This window comes from Phacochoerus africanus, chromosome 14 (assembly GCF_016906955.1).
Source record: "Phacochoerus africanus isolate WHEZ1 chromosome 14, ROS_Pafr_v1, whole genome shotgun sequence".
NCBI classification, from domain to species: domain Eukaryota; kingdom Metazoa; phylum Chordata; class Mammalia; order Artiodactyla; family Suidae; genus Phacochoerus; species Phacochoerus africanus.
In genome coordinates this window covers 6,073,295-6,088,630 of record NC_062557.1, presented here as the reverse complement: position 1 = coordinate 6,088,630, position 15,336 = coordinate 6,073,295, and the positions used below count along the sequence as shown (strand labels likewise).

The following is a 15,336-nucleotide window of genomic DNA, read 5'->3' as shown; positions in this document are numbered from 1 at the left end:
TAAAACATGCTTTCACAAAATGGCCTTATTCACGTACATGGACATATGTATCCACATCTGTATTTAAAGCATTTATTATGGAAGTTCACTTGTGGTGCAGTGTGTTAAGGACCAGCATTGCCACAGCTGTGGTGCAGGTTCGATCTCTGGCTCAGGAACTTCCACCTGCCATGGGTGCTACCAAAAAAAAAAAAAGTAAATGAATAAATAAATATTTATCAGGAGTTCTCTGGTGGCCTAGCAGTTAAGGACTTGGCATTGTCACCACTGTGGCTTAGGTCTGATCCCTGGACCTTTTGCATGCCATGGACATGGCCAAAACAAGCAATTAAAACAAAACAAGGGAGTTCCCGTCGTGGCGCAGTGGTTAACGAATCCGACTAGGAACCATGAGGTTGCGGGTTCGGTCCCTGCCCTTGCTTAGTGGGTTAACGATCCGGCGTTGCCATGAGCTGTGGTGTAGGTTGCAGACTCGGCTTGGATCCCGCGTTGCTGTGGCTCTGGCGTAGGCCGGTGGCTACAGCTCCGATTCGACCCCTGGCCTGGGAACCTCCATATGCCGCGGGAGCGGCCCAAGAAATAGCAACAACAACAACAACAACAAAAAAGACAAAAGACAAAAAAAAATAAAATAAAATAAAACAAAACAAAAAGGAGTTCGGGTCGGGGCTCAGGGAAAATAAATCTGACTAGTGTCCGTGAGGACACAGGTTCAATCCTTGGCCTTGCTCAGTGGGTTAAGGATCCAGTGTTGCCGTGAGCTGTGGTGTAGGTCGCAGACGTGGCTTGGATCCTGCATTGATGTGGCTGTGGTGTAAGCCAGCAGCTGCAGCTCCGATTGGACCCCTAGCCTGGGAATCTCCATATGCTGTGGATGCAGCCCTAAAAAGACAAAAAAAAAAAAAAAATTTAACCTCATGGTTCCTAGTCAGATTCGTTAACCACTGAGCCATGACGGGAACTCCCCGAGTTTTATCTTTATAAAAATGTTCTGGAGTTCCCATTGTGGCACAGCAGATACAATGATGACAATGGGCTTAGTGAACAATCCATCAAGTAGATACAAAAATAGAAATTTTTTTTCCTTGGGATGAGAACTCTTAGGGTTTACTCTCTGAACAAGTTACATGTATAACATACAGCAGCGCTAGCTGTGTCTTTCATGTTGTACATTATATCCTTAGACCTTTTTGTTGTTGTTGTTGTTGTTACTGTTGTTGTTGTTGCTATTTCTTGGGCCGCTCCCGCGGCATATGGAGGTTCCCAGGCTAGGGGTTGAATCGGAGCTGTAGCCACCGGCCTATGCCAGAGCCACAGCAACGAGGGATCCGAGCCGCGTCTGCAACCTACACCACAGCTCACGGCAACGCTGGATCCTTAACCCACTGAGCAAGGGCAGGGACCGAACCCGCAACCTCATGGTTCCTAGTCGGATTCGTTAACCACTGCGCCATGACGGGAACTCCCTTTACAACTTTTATAATTGGAAATTCGTGTGATTTGACTTCCTTAATCCAATCCCCACTCTCCCTCAAAAAAAAAACAATTTTGGTTGTTAAGATTGTTGAAGAGTACTGTTGGCATCTAGGTTCCTAGATTCTGCTGAACATCTTGCACTGCACAGGACAGCTTTCATAACAGAATTATGTGGCCCAAATATCAGTAATATGGAGGTTGAGAAATTTTTTTTTATTTTTTTATTTTTTTTGCTTTTTAGGGCTGCACCCGGCATATGGAGGTTCCCAGGCTAGGGGTTGAATAGGAGCTACAGCTGCCAGTCTACACCACAGCTCAGGGCAAGGTCAGGTCATTAACCCACTGAGAGAGGCCACGGATCAAACCTGTGTCCTCACGCATCCTAGTCAGATTGCTTTCCGCTGTGCCACAACGGGGAACGCCTTTTTGCTGTTGTTGTTGTTTTCTTTTTAGAGCTGCAGGTGCGGCATATGGAAGTTCCCAGGCTAGGGGTTGAATTGGAGCCGCACCAATTCATAGCTGCACTGGCCTATGCCACAGGCGCAGAAACTCAGATCCGAGCCACGTATGCAACTTACACCACAGCTCTCAGCGACATCGGATCCTTAACCCACTGAGTGGGGTCAGGGATTGAACCTGCATCCTCAGGGATACAAATCAGGTTCATTACGGCTGAAACACAACAGGAACTCCCCTCCTGTGTTTTGAAATTATTTGAAGTAAATTTTCAAGAGCGGACCTACTGGGTCAAAGGGTATAAATATTTGTATGGCTCTTGATAAATTTCTGTTTTGTTTTCCAAAATAATTATGTCTGTTGAAATGATTATGTATTTGTTTCTCTGTAGGCTAGAGACCATTGGTTTTACTAGAATGTATTAAATGCATTTGCTTAATACTTTAACATAGGGACTTTTTTTTTTTCTTTTCTTTTTAGGGCTGTACCCACAGCATATGGAAGTTCCTAGGCTAGGGGTTCAATTGGAGCTGTAACTGGGGCCTACGCCACGGCCGAAAAAATGCTGGGTCCGAGTCGCGCCCGCAACCTACACCACAGATCATGGTAACACAGGAGCCTTAACCCACTAATCAAGGCCAGGGATTGAACCTGCGTCCTCATGGATGCTAATCAATTCATTTCCACTGAGCCACGACAGGAACTTAAATGTAGGGCACATCTTGAGCTCAGTTGGCTGCATCTGACTAGGCCTGAGAATGATTCTAAGTTTTGGATTTTTTTTCTCTTTTTTTTAATAAAAAAATCTTGATTAAAGTATAGTTTATTTACAACATTGTGTTAGATTCTAAGTTTGACTTTGGAGTGGCAAAGTGGTTTCTGGTTTGACTCCTGCGCAACAGGTATGTTTTGTTTTAGGGGATTTTTATTTGAGTCCAGAAATAATTTATTATTTTTGTCTTCTTCAGTTCTGATTTGCCTCAAGTTAAAGCATGGCCTGCATAATTGGCGGGCTTTCCAGACTAGATAGAGGAATTCCAGAGTTCTACCAATCATTCTAGGGAGGAGAGGGAGGAGAAGAAGCTCTCAAATGGAGGATAGCGAAGACAAAAAGATTTGTATGCTGATTATTTATCTTTTCAAACATATTCCTGTAGGATTATGTTAAAAAAAAAAAAAGAATAAATTACTTCATTGAAACCCCATTCTTGGTGTCTGAGAGGGACTACAAATAAGTTTTGTTTTGTTTTTTTTTTTTGTCTTTTTGCCATTTCTTGGGCCGCTCCCTTGGCATATGGAGGTTCCCAGGCTAGGGGGTCGAATCGGAGCTGTAGCCACCAGCCTACACCAGAGCCACAGCAACTTGGGATCCGAGCTGCGTCTGCGACCTACACCATAGCTCACGGAAATGCTGGATCCTTAACCCACTGAGCAAGGGCAGGGATCGAACCCACAACCTCATGGTTCCTAGTCGGATCTGTTAACCACTGCGCCACGATGGGAACTCTGCAAGTAAGTTTTATATGTAAAAATAATAGCTGTATTAGCTGTAACTTTCCTTCCCCTCCTTATTAATGTATTCAAATGAGTGTGTAAATTTGCTGGTATATAGTGGTCTGAGACCAAAGAATATTTTCAGTGCTTTTTTCCAATGTTATCTAGCTCTCGATTAGACAATTTCAGTACTTCTATTTTCGAATGACACTATGTCAGCCTTTTTCTTTTTCTTTTTCTTTTTTTTTTTTTTCTTGTTTTGCCCAAGGCATATGGAAGTTGTTCCAGGGCCTGGTACTGAATTTGCACCACAGCAGCAACTGGAGCCACTGCAGTGACAACACGGGATCCTTAACCCACTGTGCCCTATAGAACTGCTATCTCAGTTTTAAAATACCAAGAAACTATAGTACTAAAAATTTCCAAGCTGTTTTTTGGTTCAAGTTATTTTTTTTCTCAGGTCTTCTTTTGAGAAGAGTGGTTTTCCTTTCTGGTCTTTCTTTTTTTTTGGCTTTCTAGGACCACACCTGCGGCATATGAAGATTCCCAGGCTAGGGGTTGAATCGGATCTATGCGGCCAGCCTACGCCACAGTCAAAGCCACGCTGGATCCAAGCCCCATCCGTGATCTACACTACAGCTCACGGCAACGCCTGATCCTTAACCCACTGAACAAGGCCAGGGATCAAACCCGCAACCTCATGGTTTCTAGTTGGATTCATTTTTGCTGTGCCACTAAGAGAACTCCCCTTTGTGGTCTTTCACCTTGTTCCGCAGAATAACTTTTTCTGAAAGAAATTAGAGATGATTTCTATCAATGTCTTATTAAACCTGGCTTTAACTTCTGTTGCTTGAAGAATTTGCATAGTTAGAGCAGATGTATGTAATAACCATTTTTTAAAAAACTGATTTATCTGCTACTGAATTTTTTGTGTCTTTTTCCAGGGCTGCACCCACTGGGCATATGGAGGTTTGCAGGCTAGGGGTCTAATTGGAGCTGTAGCTGGTGGCCTACGCCAGAGCCACAGCAATGCGGGATCTGAGCCATGTCTGCAACCCACACCACAGCTCACGGCAATGCTGGATCCTTAACCCGCTGAGCAAGGCCAGGGATCGAACCCGCAACTTTATGGTTTCTAGTCAGATTCGTTAACCACTGAGTCATGACTGGAACTGCTGCTACTGAATATTTATTTTACATTTGGAAAATATTAAGTCTCTTTTTACCCACTAAATATGGATGTGAAGAAGTTCCCATGTGGCACAGTGGGTTACGAATCCGGTGTTGGCCACACCTGTGGCACAGGTTTGATCCCTGGCTGGAGAACTTTCACAAGCATCAGGTGTGGCAAAAAAAGAAAAAGGACATGAATGTGTAATTTCTCATAGCCACACTAATAGTGTCAGAAACATCAGTGAAACCCTGAGACATTTGGAAAAAGCAGCAAGACATAGATGGCAGATCAGTTTGGAGTTTGTGCAAAACAACTTTGAATTTCATCCTATGGATGGCTGCCTTCAGAAGGATTTGGATAAAACTGTGATTGCCACAAGATTTTTCATCCTTTCTTTAACAGGGTGTATCTTAAAAGAACAGCTACTGGGGTGACTGTTTTCCTAACAGATGTCTTATCCCAAGACATCTTATTTCCACCATTCGAATAGGTTGTTCAGAATCAACTCAAGAAGTGCTTCCCCAAGTAAAATACTGAAAATTTGTCTTGTTTTCAGATCGAATTTCTTTCCTAGATAATAAAAAGTGCTACATTTTCAAGCACTGTTTTCAAAGGTTTATCTTCAAATTTCTTATTACCTTCGTTAAAAAACTCGCTTATTTGGGAATTTAGAACCAGTACTATTCCTTGTATGTGTATGTACTTGTATACATGGCATATACAAAATAACTCTTTTAGGTTACTTTTGAGGTTTCCCATAACAAGATCTGGGCTCCTCTGAGTGTTTCTTTGGTGTGAGATAACAAACCAACATTTGCGTTCAATTAAGCTCGGCGGTCTCGATTTCAGCTGTTTCAATTTTGTGCCCACGCCTCTTGAGCATTTTGCTGTGGAAGTGGCGGCGACTGCCTTCGTACACAAGCCGGATGGACCAACTGTGCTCGCCTGCCATGAACACGGCTCAGAGGAGCAACGGCGACGGCGCTAACCCGCAGACCAAGCAGCAGAGGAAAGCCAGGCTCGGGAGAGGCCGTGGGCTCGTGCTCGTCAGAAGCACGCCGAGCGCTGGTCTCAGCCCGCGCATGCGCGGCCGCAGCACCGCCGCTCCCGCGGTCTCCCGGGGCCTTCTCTCTGGCCCGGCTTGGGGTCGTCCACGGCGGCGCCTGATCTGGAGAGAGCGGTACTTTGAGGGTAGACTGACCCTGGCGCTATTTTCCCTGTCGTGCTGTCGAGGCCAGGAAGGAGGGACACGTGTATAGTGCTGCACAGGGGTGGTCGCGGCCAAGAGGAAAGGCCCCTGCAGCGCTGGGGGTTTGGGCCTGCAGGCAGAGCAGGAGGCGCTCGGAGGGGGTCCTCTCTCGCAGCGGGTTCTGAGCGGGAGGCCCGAGCCGCGAACATTTGCGGCCCTGAGAGATCCAGGCGGCTGTGGTGCGGCGCAATGGAGGAGCTCGGCGGGGAGCCGACAGTCACTGTAAGGGCGCCCCCGAAAGTAGTGTTTGCCTTCGACGGTTTCGTCACTGCAGGGTTGTCCACTTCTCGGCCGCCTGCAAGGCGCTCGTCCCCTTCCCTCAGATTAATTGCCACCGTCCGGAAGTCACATCGCGAAGCTGCCCGAGTTTGGGTTGCAGTGGTCGCTGGGTTTCTGCCCCTTTGTATATTCAGAGTACGTGGTCCTGGAGGCCCCGCTCCATGCCGTTAACGAGCAGGTTCGAACTAAGCAGAGGAACTGGAGCCTTTTTATCTCCCAACCGAAGTAGGTTTCCCATCACAATGCCCGGTTTCTGCTTCAGCTGGCCCAAGGTTTATTAAACGTATTTATTCTCTCGGGAGACTATTCCTGTTCTTATTGCTGTGTTTGTTTTCCAATTCTGTTTGAACCCTCAAAAGACTATGTCAGATGTGGACGATTTGTGATGTTTACAAAGAGATTCAGGGCTATTAGATAGGAGTTATTACCGTTCTCCCTTTTTGCTGGGATGCTCTTTTCTCCGTTAGAGTTATATCCTACCCGTTCCCCCCCCCCCCATATATAAGCTCCTGCATTCTTTGTCAGAAAAGCCTCACTTGACCTCCCTGACTAGGTCAGGTAGTTTTGTACGTTTAAGCTTGTTCTGCATCTCTTAGCTCTTGGTAGCTTGTAAGCCCCACTAAACTGCCATTTGCTTGACCTTGTGTTTTTGCTTTTTAGAAAGTGGAGGTGCCTTCAGCTTTCAGCAAAAAGCTTGCAATGCAGTGTCTGACAAAACCACAAAATAGATGTCATTTTAAAGCTAACTGGACAAAAAGAGACAAGAGTTTCCTTTTAAGGGCTGCAGGTGCTTCATATGGAAGTTCTCAACTTCAGGCAAGGGGTCCTATCAGAGCTACAGCTGCTGGTCCAAGCCACAGTTACACCAGATCTGAACTGCGTCTGTGTCTGCAGCCTATACCATAGCTTGAGGCAACGCTGATCTTTAACCCATTGAACAAGGTCAGGGATCAAACCCACATCCTCACGATGTCAGTCGGGTTCATTTTCCTGAGCCACATTGGGAACGAGACATGAAATCTTAAATAGCAGTTAACATGGTTTGTTGCTCTCTAGAGGGTTAGCTTTATGTATAGATATATATGTGTATGTATATATATAAGTGAAATTTTTAAAAATTTTGTTTTATGACTGCACCTGTGGCATATGGAAGTTCCTGGGCTAGGGGTCGAATCAGAGCTGTACCTGAGGCCCATGCTGTGCCACAGTTACGCAACACTGGATCCGAGCTTCATCTGGGACTTGTGCTGCAGCTTGTAGCAATACGGGATCCTTAACCCAACTGAGCGGGACCTCCACAGCAGGAACTCCTCAATTCCTTTTAAGTTTGTTAATTTCCCTTTTTCTCAACTAGAGATTGTTAAATCATAATAATTTTTTTTTGTCTTTTTGCCATTTCTTGGGCTGCTCCCGATGCATATGGAGGTTCCCAGGCTAGGGGTCGAATTGGAGCTGTAGCTGCCGGCCTACACCAGAGACACAGCAACGTGGGATCCAAGCCACATCTGCAACCTACACCACAGCTCACGGCAACGCCAGATCCTTAACCCACTGAGCAAGGCCAGGGATCGAACGCACAACCTCATGGTTCCTAATGGGATTCGTTAACCACTGAGCCACGACGGGAGCTCCATTAAATCATAATAATTGATTAGGGAGTAGCTTTCCTTTTTATCAACATTTGTGTTGAGATGGCTAGCAAAACTTAGGAGCTCATTTAGGGTCTAACAGAGTGGGCTGATCTCAACCACATTCAGGTGTGTTCATTGGTTATACTTAATAACTCTCATGACCCTTGATTTCTAGGGTTAGACTTGCAAGTCAGTTGAAGGCAAAACATTAAGAAAGAATAAGTTTTTGTTCCTTATTATTTTCTTTTACTAGTTGATTCCAGGAGTGAATTCCCAGAAGAAGCAAATGTGTTTTGACTGGGGTCCAGGGGAGATGCTGGTATGTGAAACCTCTTTCAACAAAAAAGGTATTTTTAAAAAATTTTTTTGTTTTAGATTATCCATTGGGGAACATTTTTTTTTTCTTCTCTCAGATTTGACTAGCTGAGATACAAAACAGTTGAACTTACTTTATGTCATTTTCATTTTTGAAAATTTTTAGCTGCTTAGGATTTTCATTTACTTATGATACTTGGCACATGTTGAGTCTGGGAAAAAAAATTAACAATGGTTTTCCTAAAGAAAGGTTTTTTTTGTTTTTGTTTTTTTGTTTTTTTGGCTTTTTAGGGCCACACCTGTGGAGATTCCCAGGCTAGGAGTCTAATTGCAGCTACAGCTGCCGGCCTACACCGCAGCTCATGAGTGAGGCCAGGGATTGAACCGAAACCTCATGGTTCCTAGTCTAATTCGTTTCTACTGTGCCATGACAGGAACTTTAAGAAAGGTTTTCTTTATATTTAAGAACTTCAAGCAGAGTTCCTTCACGGGTTAAGGATCTGGTGCTGTCATTGCTTTGGCTCTGGTTACAGCTATGGCACAGGTTCGACCCCTGGTCCAGGAACTTCCAAGTGCCTTCTGGCCAAAAAGAAAAACAAAAAGTAAAACTTTAAGCTTTTTTTCTCCTGTCCAGGGCAATTGAATTCTTTGTAGCAATCGCCTCATTGTGAAACTTTTCGGGAGTTCCCGTCGTGGCTCAGTGGAGACGAATATGACTAGCATCCATGAGGAGGCCTGTTTGATCCCTGGCCGTGCTCGGTGGGTTAAGGATCTGGCGTTGCTGTGAGCTGTGGTGTAGGTCACAGACACAGCTCGGATCTGGTGTTGCTGCGTCTGTGGCGTAGGCCAGCGGCTAGAGTTCTTATTTGACCCCTAGCCTGGGAACCTCCATATGCCACGGATGTGGCCCTAAAAAAAAAGAAGAAAGAAAAAGAAACATTGCAAATGTCATGGCCTTTACCTATAATATCATTGTGAACTTGATTAAATTCTGTAGGCTGTAAATAACGCAAATGAGCTAGAGAGCAAAATGCCTTTTCCTTGGCTTTGTTTTCTAAGCTCCATCAAGCATCAGATATGGATCTTTTCTTTCCTGTACAGATTACTTCTAGCAAGATAAAGCTGAAATCTTTTTTTTAAGGGTCACAGGTCTGGCATATGGAGGTTCTCAGGCTAGGGGTTGAATTGGAGCTGCACCTGCCAACCTATGCTACAGCCGTAGAAATGCCAGTTCTGAGCCCTGTCTGTGACCAGCACTGCAGCTTGTGGCAAAGCCAGATCCTTAACCCACTGATTGGGGCCAGGGATCAAACCCTCATCCTCTTCAATATTAGTTGGATTCATTTCTGCTGAGCTACACTGGGAACTCCCCAAGCTGAAATCTTTTTTTTGTCTTTTTAGGGCTGCACTCACGGCGTATGGAGGTTCTCAGGCTAGGGGTCCAATTGTAGCTGTAGCCGCTGGCCTACACCACAGCCACAGCAATCCCAGATCTGAGCCGCATCTGTAGCCTACACTATAGCTCATGGCAAAGCCAGATCCCCAACCCACTGAGAGAGGTCAGGGATTGAACCTGCCACCTCATGGTTACTGGTTGAGTTCTTTATCCACTGAGCCATGACGGGAACTCCCCAAGCTGAAGTCTTGGTACTTGATTTTGCTTTCTCTTTTTCAAGAGAGAAATCTCAGAAAATGTTGAAGAGGTGTTTTTTTTTTTTTTGCAAATCTTTGATGTGTTCTTTATCCAAATGTGGAGGTTTTCCTCTTTTACAAGGAGTGCATTGAGCTAATGAAAGTCATATAATTTTGTCAAATTACATGGTATTCAATTCATATAATTTTTTTTCTTTTTAGGGCACACCCATGGCATATGGAAGTTCCCAGGCTAGGGGTCAGGTTGGAGCTGCAGCTGCTTGTCTATACCACAGCCACAGCAATATCAGATCCACGCTGAATCTGAGACCTATGTGCAGCTCCAAGGAATGCCAGATCCTTAATCCACTGAATGAATCCAAGAATCAAACCCGCATCCTCATGGGTATCAGTCAGGTTTGTTACCACTGAGCCACAGAGGGAACTCCACTAGTTGGGTTCTTAACTGCCTGAGCCACAACGGGAACTCCTCATATAATTTTTTTTTGTCTTTTTTTGGTCTCTTTGCCTTTTCTAGGGCCGCTTCCTGCGGCATATGGAGGTTCCCAGGCTAGGGGTCTAATCGGAGCTGTAGCCACCAGCCTACACCAGAGCCACAGCAACGCAGGATCTGAGCCCTGTCTGCAGCCTACACCACAGCTTATGGCAACGCCGGATCCTTAACCCACTGAGCAAGGCCAGGGATCGAACCCGCAACCTAATGCTTCCTAGTCGGATTCGTTAACCACTGCGCGACGGGAACTCCTCATATAATTTTTAAGCAATGTAATTTTTCTGGATTTTATAGTTAAAAATTTTCCCCGATGTTGCTAAATATTTATGGGCCGTGTTGGTATCAAAAATCTCTTTTGGCAGAGCAGAGTTACAGAAGTTAATGGGGAGAGAGACTTCTGTGACTGTGGCTGGCTGGCTGCTTTTCCTGCTTAATCAGAAAGCTTATTGGTGTTTTTAGTTTGTCCTTGATTCTTGGAAACTCGAAGGGGTTTTTTTTGTTTGTTGGTTTGTTTATTGAAATCATGACAAGCCATGGAACTTTTTTTTAAATTTTTTGTCTGCCCTGGGGCATAATGGAGTTCCTGGGCTGGGGATCATCAGATTAGAGCCACGGCTGTGGCAACACCGAATCCTTTAACCCACTGTGCCAGGCTGCTGCAGAGATGTTGCCAATTCTATTGCACCACGGTGGGAACTCTTAAGCCATTGAACATTGTCACAGCTTATGGGGAAGCTGTTACATAAGGAATCTCCATGAGTTGGTAGTTTATTTATTTTTATTTTTTATTTCTTTTAGGGCCACATGTGTGTCATATGGATGTTCGCAGGCTAGGGGTTGAATTGGAGGTGCAGCTGCTGGCCTATGCCTCGGCCACCCCAGATCTGAGCTGTGTCTGTTACCTAACACCACAGCTCAAGGCAATGCTGGATCCTTAATCCGCTGAGGAAGGTGAGGAATCAAACCCTCATTCTCATGGATACGAGTTGGGATTGTTACCGCTGAGCCATGACAAGAATTCCTATTGAGTTTTACTTATTAAGTGATTTTGCTTTTTTTCCCCTCGTGTACTTCAATTGATGGAGGTGAAAATAGTTACAAAATATGCTAGTAAGAAAAAACATGCTAGGAAGCTGAGGGATAAAGTCTGAGGGTAAACATTTGTGTTAATTCATAAGCATATAGGGAGTTCCTGTCTTGGCTCAGTGGAAATGAATCTGACTAGTATCCGTGAGGACACAGATTCCAGCCCTGGCCTCGCTGAGTGGGTTAAGGATCCAGTGTTGCCGTAAGCTGTGGTGTAGGTTGCAGACAGGGCTCGGATCCCATGTTGCTGTGGCTGTGGTGTAGGCCAGCAACTCTGGCTCTGATTTGACCCCTAGCTTGGGAACCACCTAATCTTCAGATGTGCTGTGGGTTTGGCCCTAAAAAGAAAAATTCATGTGCATATAAATGATAAATGGTAGTTCATATCATTTTTAATGAAATTAGCAAAGAACTGGAAGCTTTTGTCTTTAGATATGCCGTTAAAATTTTTAGAGTGAGTTTTTTTATGAGGATGGTGGTGATAGATGTTAAATGCTTTTTTTCTGTTTTGTTTCAGAAAAATCAGAGATGGTGCCAGGTTGCCCCTATATCCATATTATCCGGAAAGATATAGATGTATATTGTAAAATCCTAAGAAAACTCTTCAACGAGTCCCATGGAATCTTTGTGGGCCTTCAGAGAATTGAAGAAGAGTTTACTGGAAAATCCAGAAAAGCTCAGTAAGTAGGCTGCTTATATGTGCTGGAACCTACAACTAGATTATGAAAAACCAAATGAAACATATCCTTGTCCTTTTAAATGACAGATGGATCACCTGGAGCAATAAGGCACCTCTGGTTCTATTTTGTGGTCTCTGTACTGGGCAGTGTAAGTGTCAGGGATGGAAATGTCTTACAGAGAGTGTGCAAACGGCTGCTGATAGAGTTGTTGGCTGCTTGATAATGCTTTCTTTGTGTATATTTCTATTTTATTTATCCTGCGAAGAATGAAATTTAGGCCAAATAAGCACTTGAGAGTCATTGCGTGGGGTCCCATTATTGGGAGTTTAGTTTTGCCTTTAAAGAATGAGTCTCAGTTCCTACTGTGGTGAAACGGGATTGGCCACATCTTGAGAGTGCTGGGACACAGGTTTGGTCCCCAGCCCGGCACAGTGGGTTAAGGAGCTGGTGTTGCTGCAGCCTGGGTTGCAACTTCAACAGCAAAAAAAGAATTATTCTCAAGGCCTTTTTTTTTTCTTTTTGTAAGAGACCACAAAACTTGTACTATTTATAGACTAGAATTGTTCAAAGTGTGGTTTATGAGTTAGCTGCATCTGTCTCAGGTACTTGTTTAGGACCTACTTTATTATTATTTTATATATATATATATATATATATATATTTTTTTTTTTTTTATCTTTTTAGGGCTGCACTCTCAGCATATGGAGGTTCCCAGGCTAGGAATCTAATTGGAGTTGTAGCCACCGGCCTACACCACAGCCTCAGCAATGCCAGATCCAAGCCGCATTTGGGACCTACACCACAGCTCACGGCAACGCCACGACGGGAACTCCAGGCCCTACTTTATATCATCAAACTCTATGGGTGGATCCCAAAATCTCTAGGTAAGTCTTAAGCACAGCGGAGTTGGAGAAGCCCTGTTAGATTTTTCTTTGTGTCCATTCATATGGACAATGTTGGTATTTCTACTGAAGAAACCAGTTTTTTCCCTCCTGTGTTTCATTCACAACACTTTTTTTTTTTCTTTTTTTTTCAGGGCTGAACCCGAGGCATATGGAGGTTCCCAGGCTAGGGGTCAAATCAGAGCTGTGGCTGCTCGCCTACACCACAGCCACAGCAACGCCAGATATGAGCTGTGTCTGTGACCTACACCACCGCTCACAGATCCTTAATCCACTGAGCGAGGCCAGGGATCAAATTCTCATTCTCACAGACATCGGGTTCTTAACCTGCTGAGCCACAATTAGAACTCCTGTACTACAGCCTTTTGACACTTGTGACTTCCGCCTCACACACACTGACCAGGGCGACCTCCACAATGATTCATGTGTAAATGTCCTAATTTGAAACATTAACGCTGGATGCTTAACCCATGGAGCAAGGCCAGGGATCAAACCTGTGTACTCAAGGATGTTAGATTCATTTGTGCTGAGCCACGACGGGAACTCCTGAACTAATTTTATTTTTTTTGTTTATTTTATTTTTTTGTTGTCTTTTTAGGGCTGCATCTGTGGCACATGGAGGTTCCCAGGCTAGGGGTCTAATTGGAGCTGCAGCTGCCGGCCTATGCCAGAGCCACAGCAACATGGGATCCGAGCTGCGTCTGCGACCTACACCACAGCTCATAGCAATGCTTAACCTTAACCCATTGAGCAAGGCCAGGGATCGAACCTGCAACCTCATGGTTCCTACTTGGATTCTTAACCACTGAGCCATGATGGGAACTCCACTAATTTTAAACTTATAGAAAAGGTACAAAAATGATAGGTTCTGTACAGCTCTCACCTGATCTCTCTAGTGTAATATCTTACATAACCACATTACTGATATTTATTTAATTATTTACTTGCTTTTTAGGGCCGAATCTTCGGCATGTGGAAGTTCCCAGGCTAGGGGTCGAATCGCAGCTGTAGCTGCCATCCTGCACCACAACCACAGCCACTCAGGATCCGAGCTGCGCCTATGACCTATACCACCGCTCTCAGCACTGCCAGATCCTTAACCCGCTGAGCGAGGCCTGTGATCGAACCTGTGTTCTCATGGTTACTAGTTGGGTTCTTTCCCACTGAGCCATGATGGCAACTCCTGTCTGGTGTTTTCTCATGATGGGACAAAAAATACGCCTTTTTAGTAAGACTACCCCAGAAGTGTTATGATTCGTTCTCAGTACATTGTATCCCAAGGTTCATGATGCCAATGTTTGTTACATTAATGTTGACCTTGATTACTTGTTAAATGTGGTTTCTACTGGGTTTCTCTATTGCAAAGTTACCATCTTTCCTTTTGTAACTAATAAGTATTTCAGCCACTAATTTTTTTGAGTCCATCGGTGGGTCTCATTTGCAACACTTACTATCATTGTGGACTCATGGGTATTTATTTTGGTCCATGATATTTAGTTACGTCTTACTTTATTGGGTTGCCCAAGTTTGCTTTGACCGTTAGGAGCTCCTTCAAGTTGGCTCCTGTCTTTCAGCAAGCTGTTACCCTTTGTATTTTTTGGATACGTTCTATCATCGCAAGATGTCCCTTACTTTTCTATCACCACAGAATGTTCCAGGTTCATCTTGTATGTCGTTTCGTTTTTTGTAGATTGGTTCGAGTGAGTAAAAACTACCGGTCAGTCATAAGAGCGTGCATGGAGGAAATGCACCAGCTTGCAAGTAAGGGTTTTGTGTGTATGTGTAATAGTAGTTGATGTATCTGACTTGAAATAGTACAAGATAAAATCTGATTGACATTCCAGTTCAAAACTCTTACTTTCCCATCTTATGTAATCCTTAATTTTTTGACAGTTGTTTTAATTATGCTTTTCAAATTAGAACATACTGAGTTGACAAATACGAGGCCAAAGGGCCAGAATAAAGATCTTTGACAGGAGTTCCCGCCATGGCTCAGTGGTAACGAATCCGCCTAGTATCCATGAGGATGCCGGTTCGATCCCTGGCCTCGCTCAGTGGATTAAGGATCCAGCATTGCCGTGAACTGTGGTGTAGGTCACAGATACAGCCCAGATCTGGTGTAGCTGTGGCTGTGGTGTAGGCTGACAGCTGCAACTGCGATTCAGACCCTAGGCTGGGAACTTCCATTATGCTGCTGGTTCAGCCCTTTTAAAAAGCCAAAAAAAAAAAAAAAATCTTTGACAGTCACATTCCCAGGTCTTTGATAGTGGTTTTTTAAACCATGAGAGCCCTGGAGTTCTCATCGTGGCTCAGTGGAAATGTCCTTTTTTTTTTTGCCTTTTTTAGGGCCACTCTCTTGGCACATGGAGGTTCCCAGGCTAGGGGTTGAATCGGAGCTATAGCCGCTGGTCTACGCCACAGCCACAGCCACTTGGGATCCCAGCCGCG

General features: G+C 44.5%; 1 protein-coding gene across 2 annotated transcripts in view; it reads left to right on the top strand.

Moving 5' to 3' along the window:
- The first annotated feature begins 5,768 nt into the window (after positions 1-5,768).
- The window catches only part of NUP85 (nucleoporin 85), a 31,254-nt gene continuing 21,686 nt past the window's right edge, over positions 5,769-15,336 (top strand). The window contains exons 1-4 of one of the 2 annotated variants that reach the window (XM_047757601.1): positions 5,769-6,071; positions 8,013-8,106; positions 11,824-11,986; positions 14,579-14,649. In XM_047757601.1, the coding sequence (XP_047613557.1) occupies positions 6,039-6,071; positions 8,013-8,106; positions 11,824-11,986; positions 14,579-14,649 (361 nt within the window). In that variant the 5' untranslated portion in view covers positions 5,769-6,038. The remainder of the gene's footprint in view (positions 6,072-8,012; positions 8,107-11,823; positions 11,987-14,578; positions 14,650-15,336) is intronic. The other variant, XM_047757602.1, reaches the window with a different exon arrangement.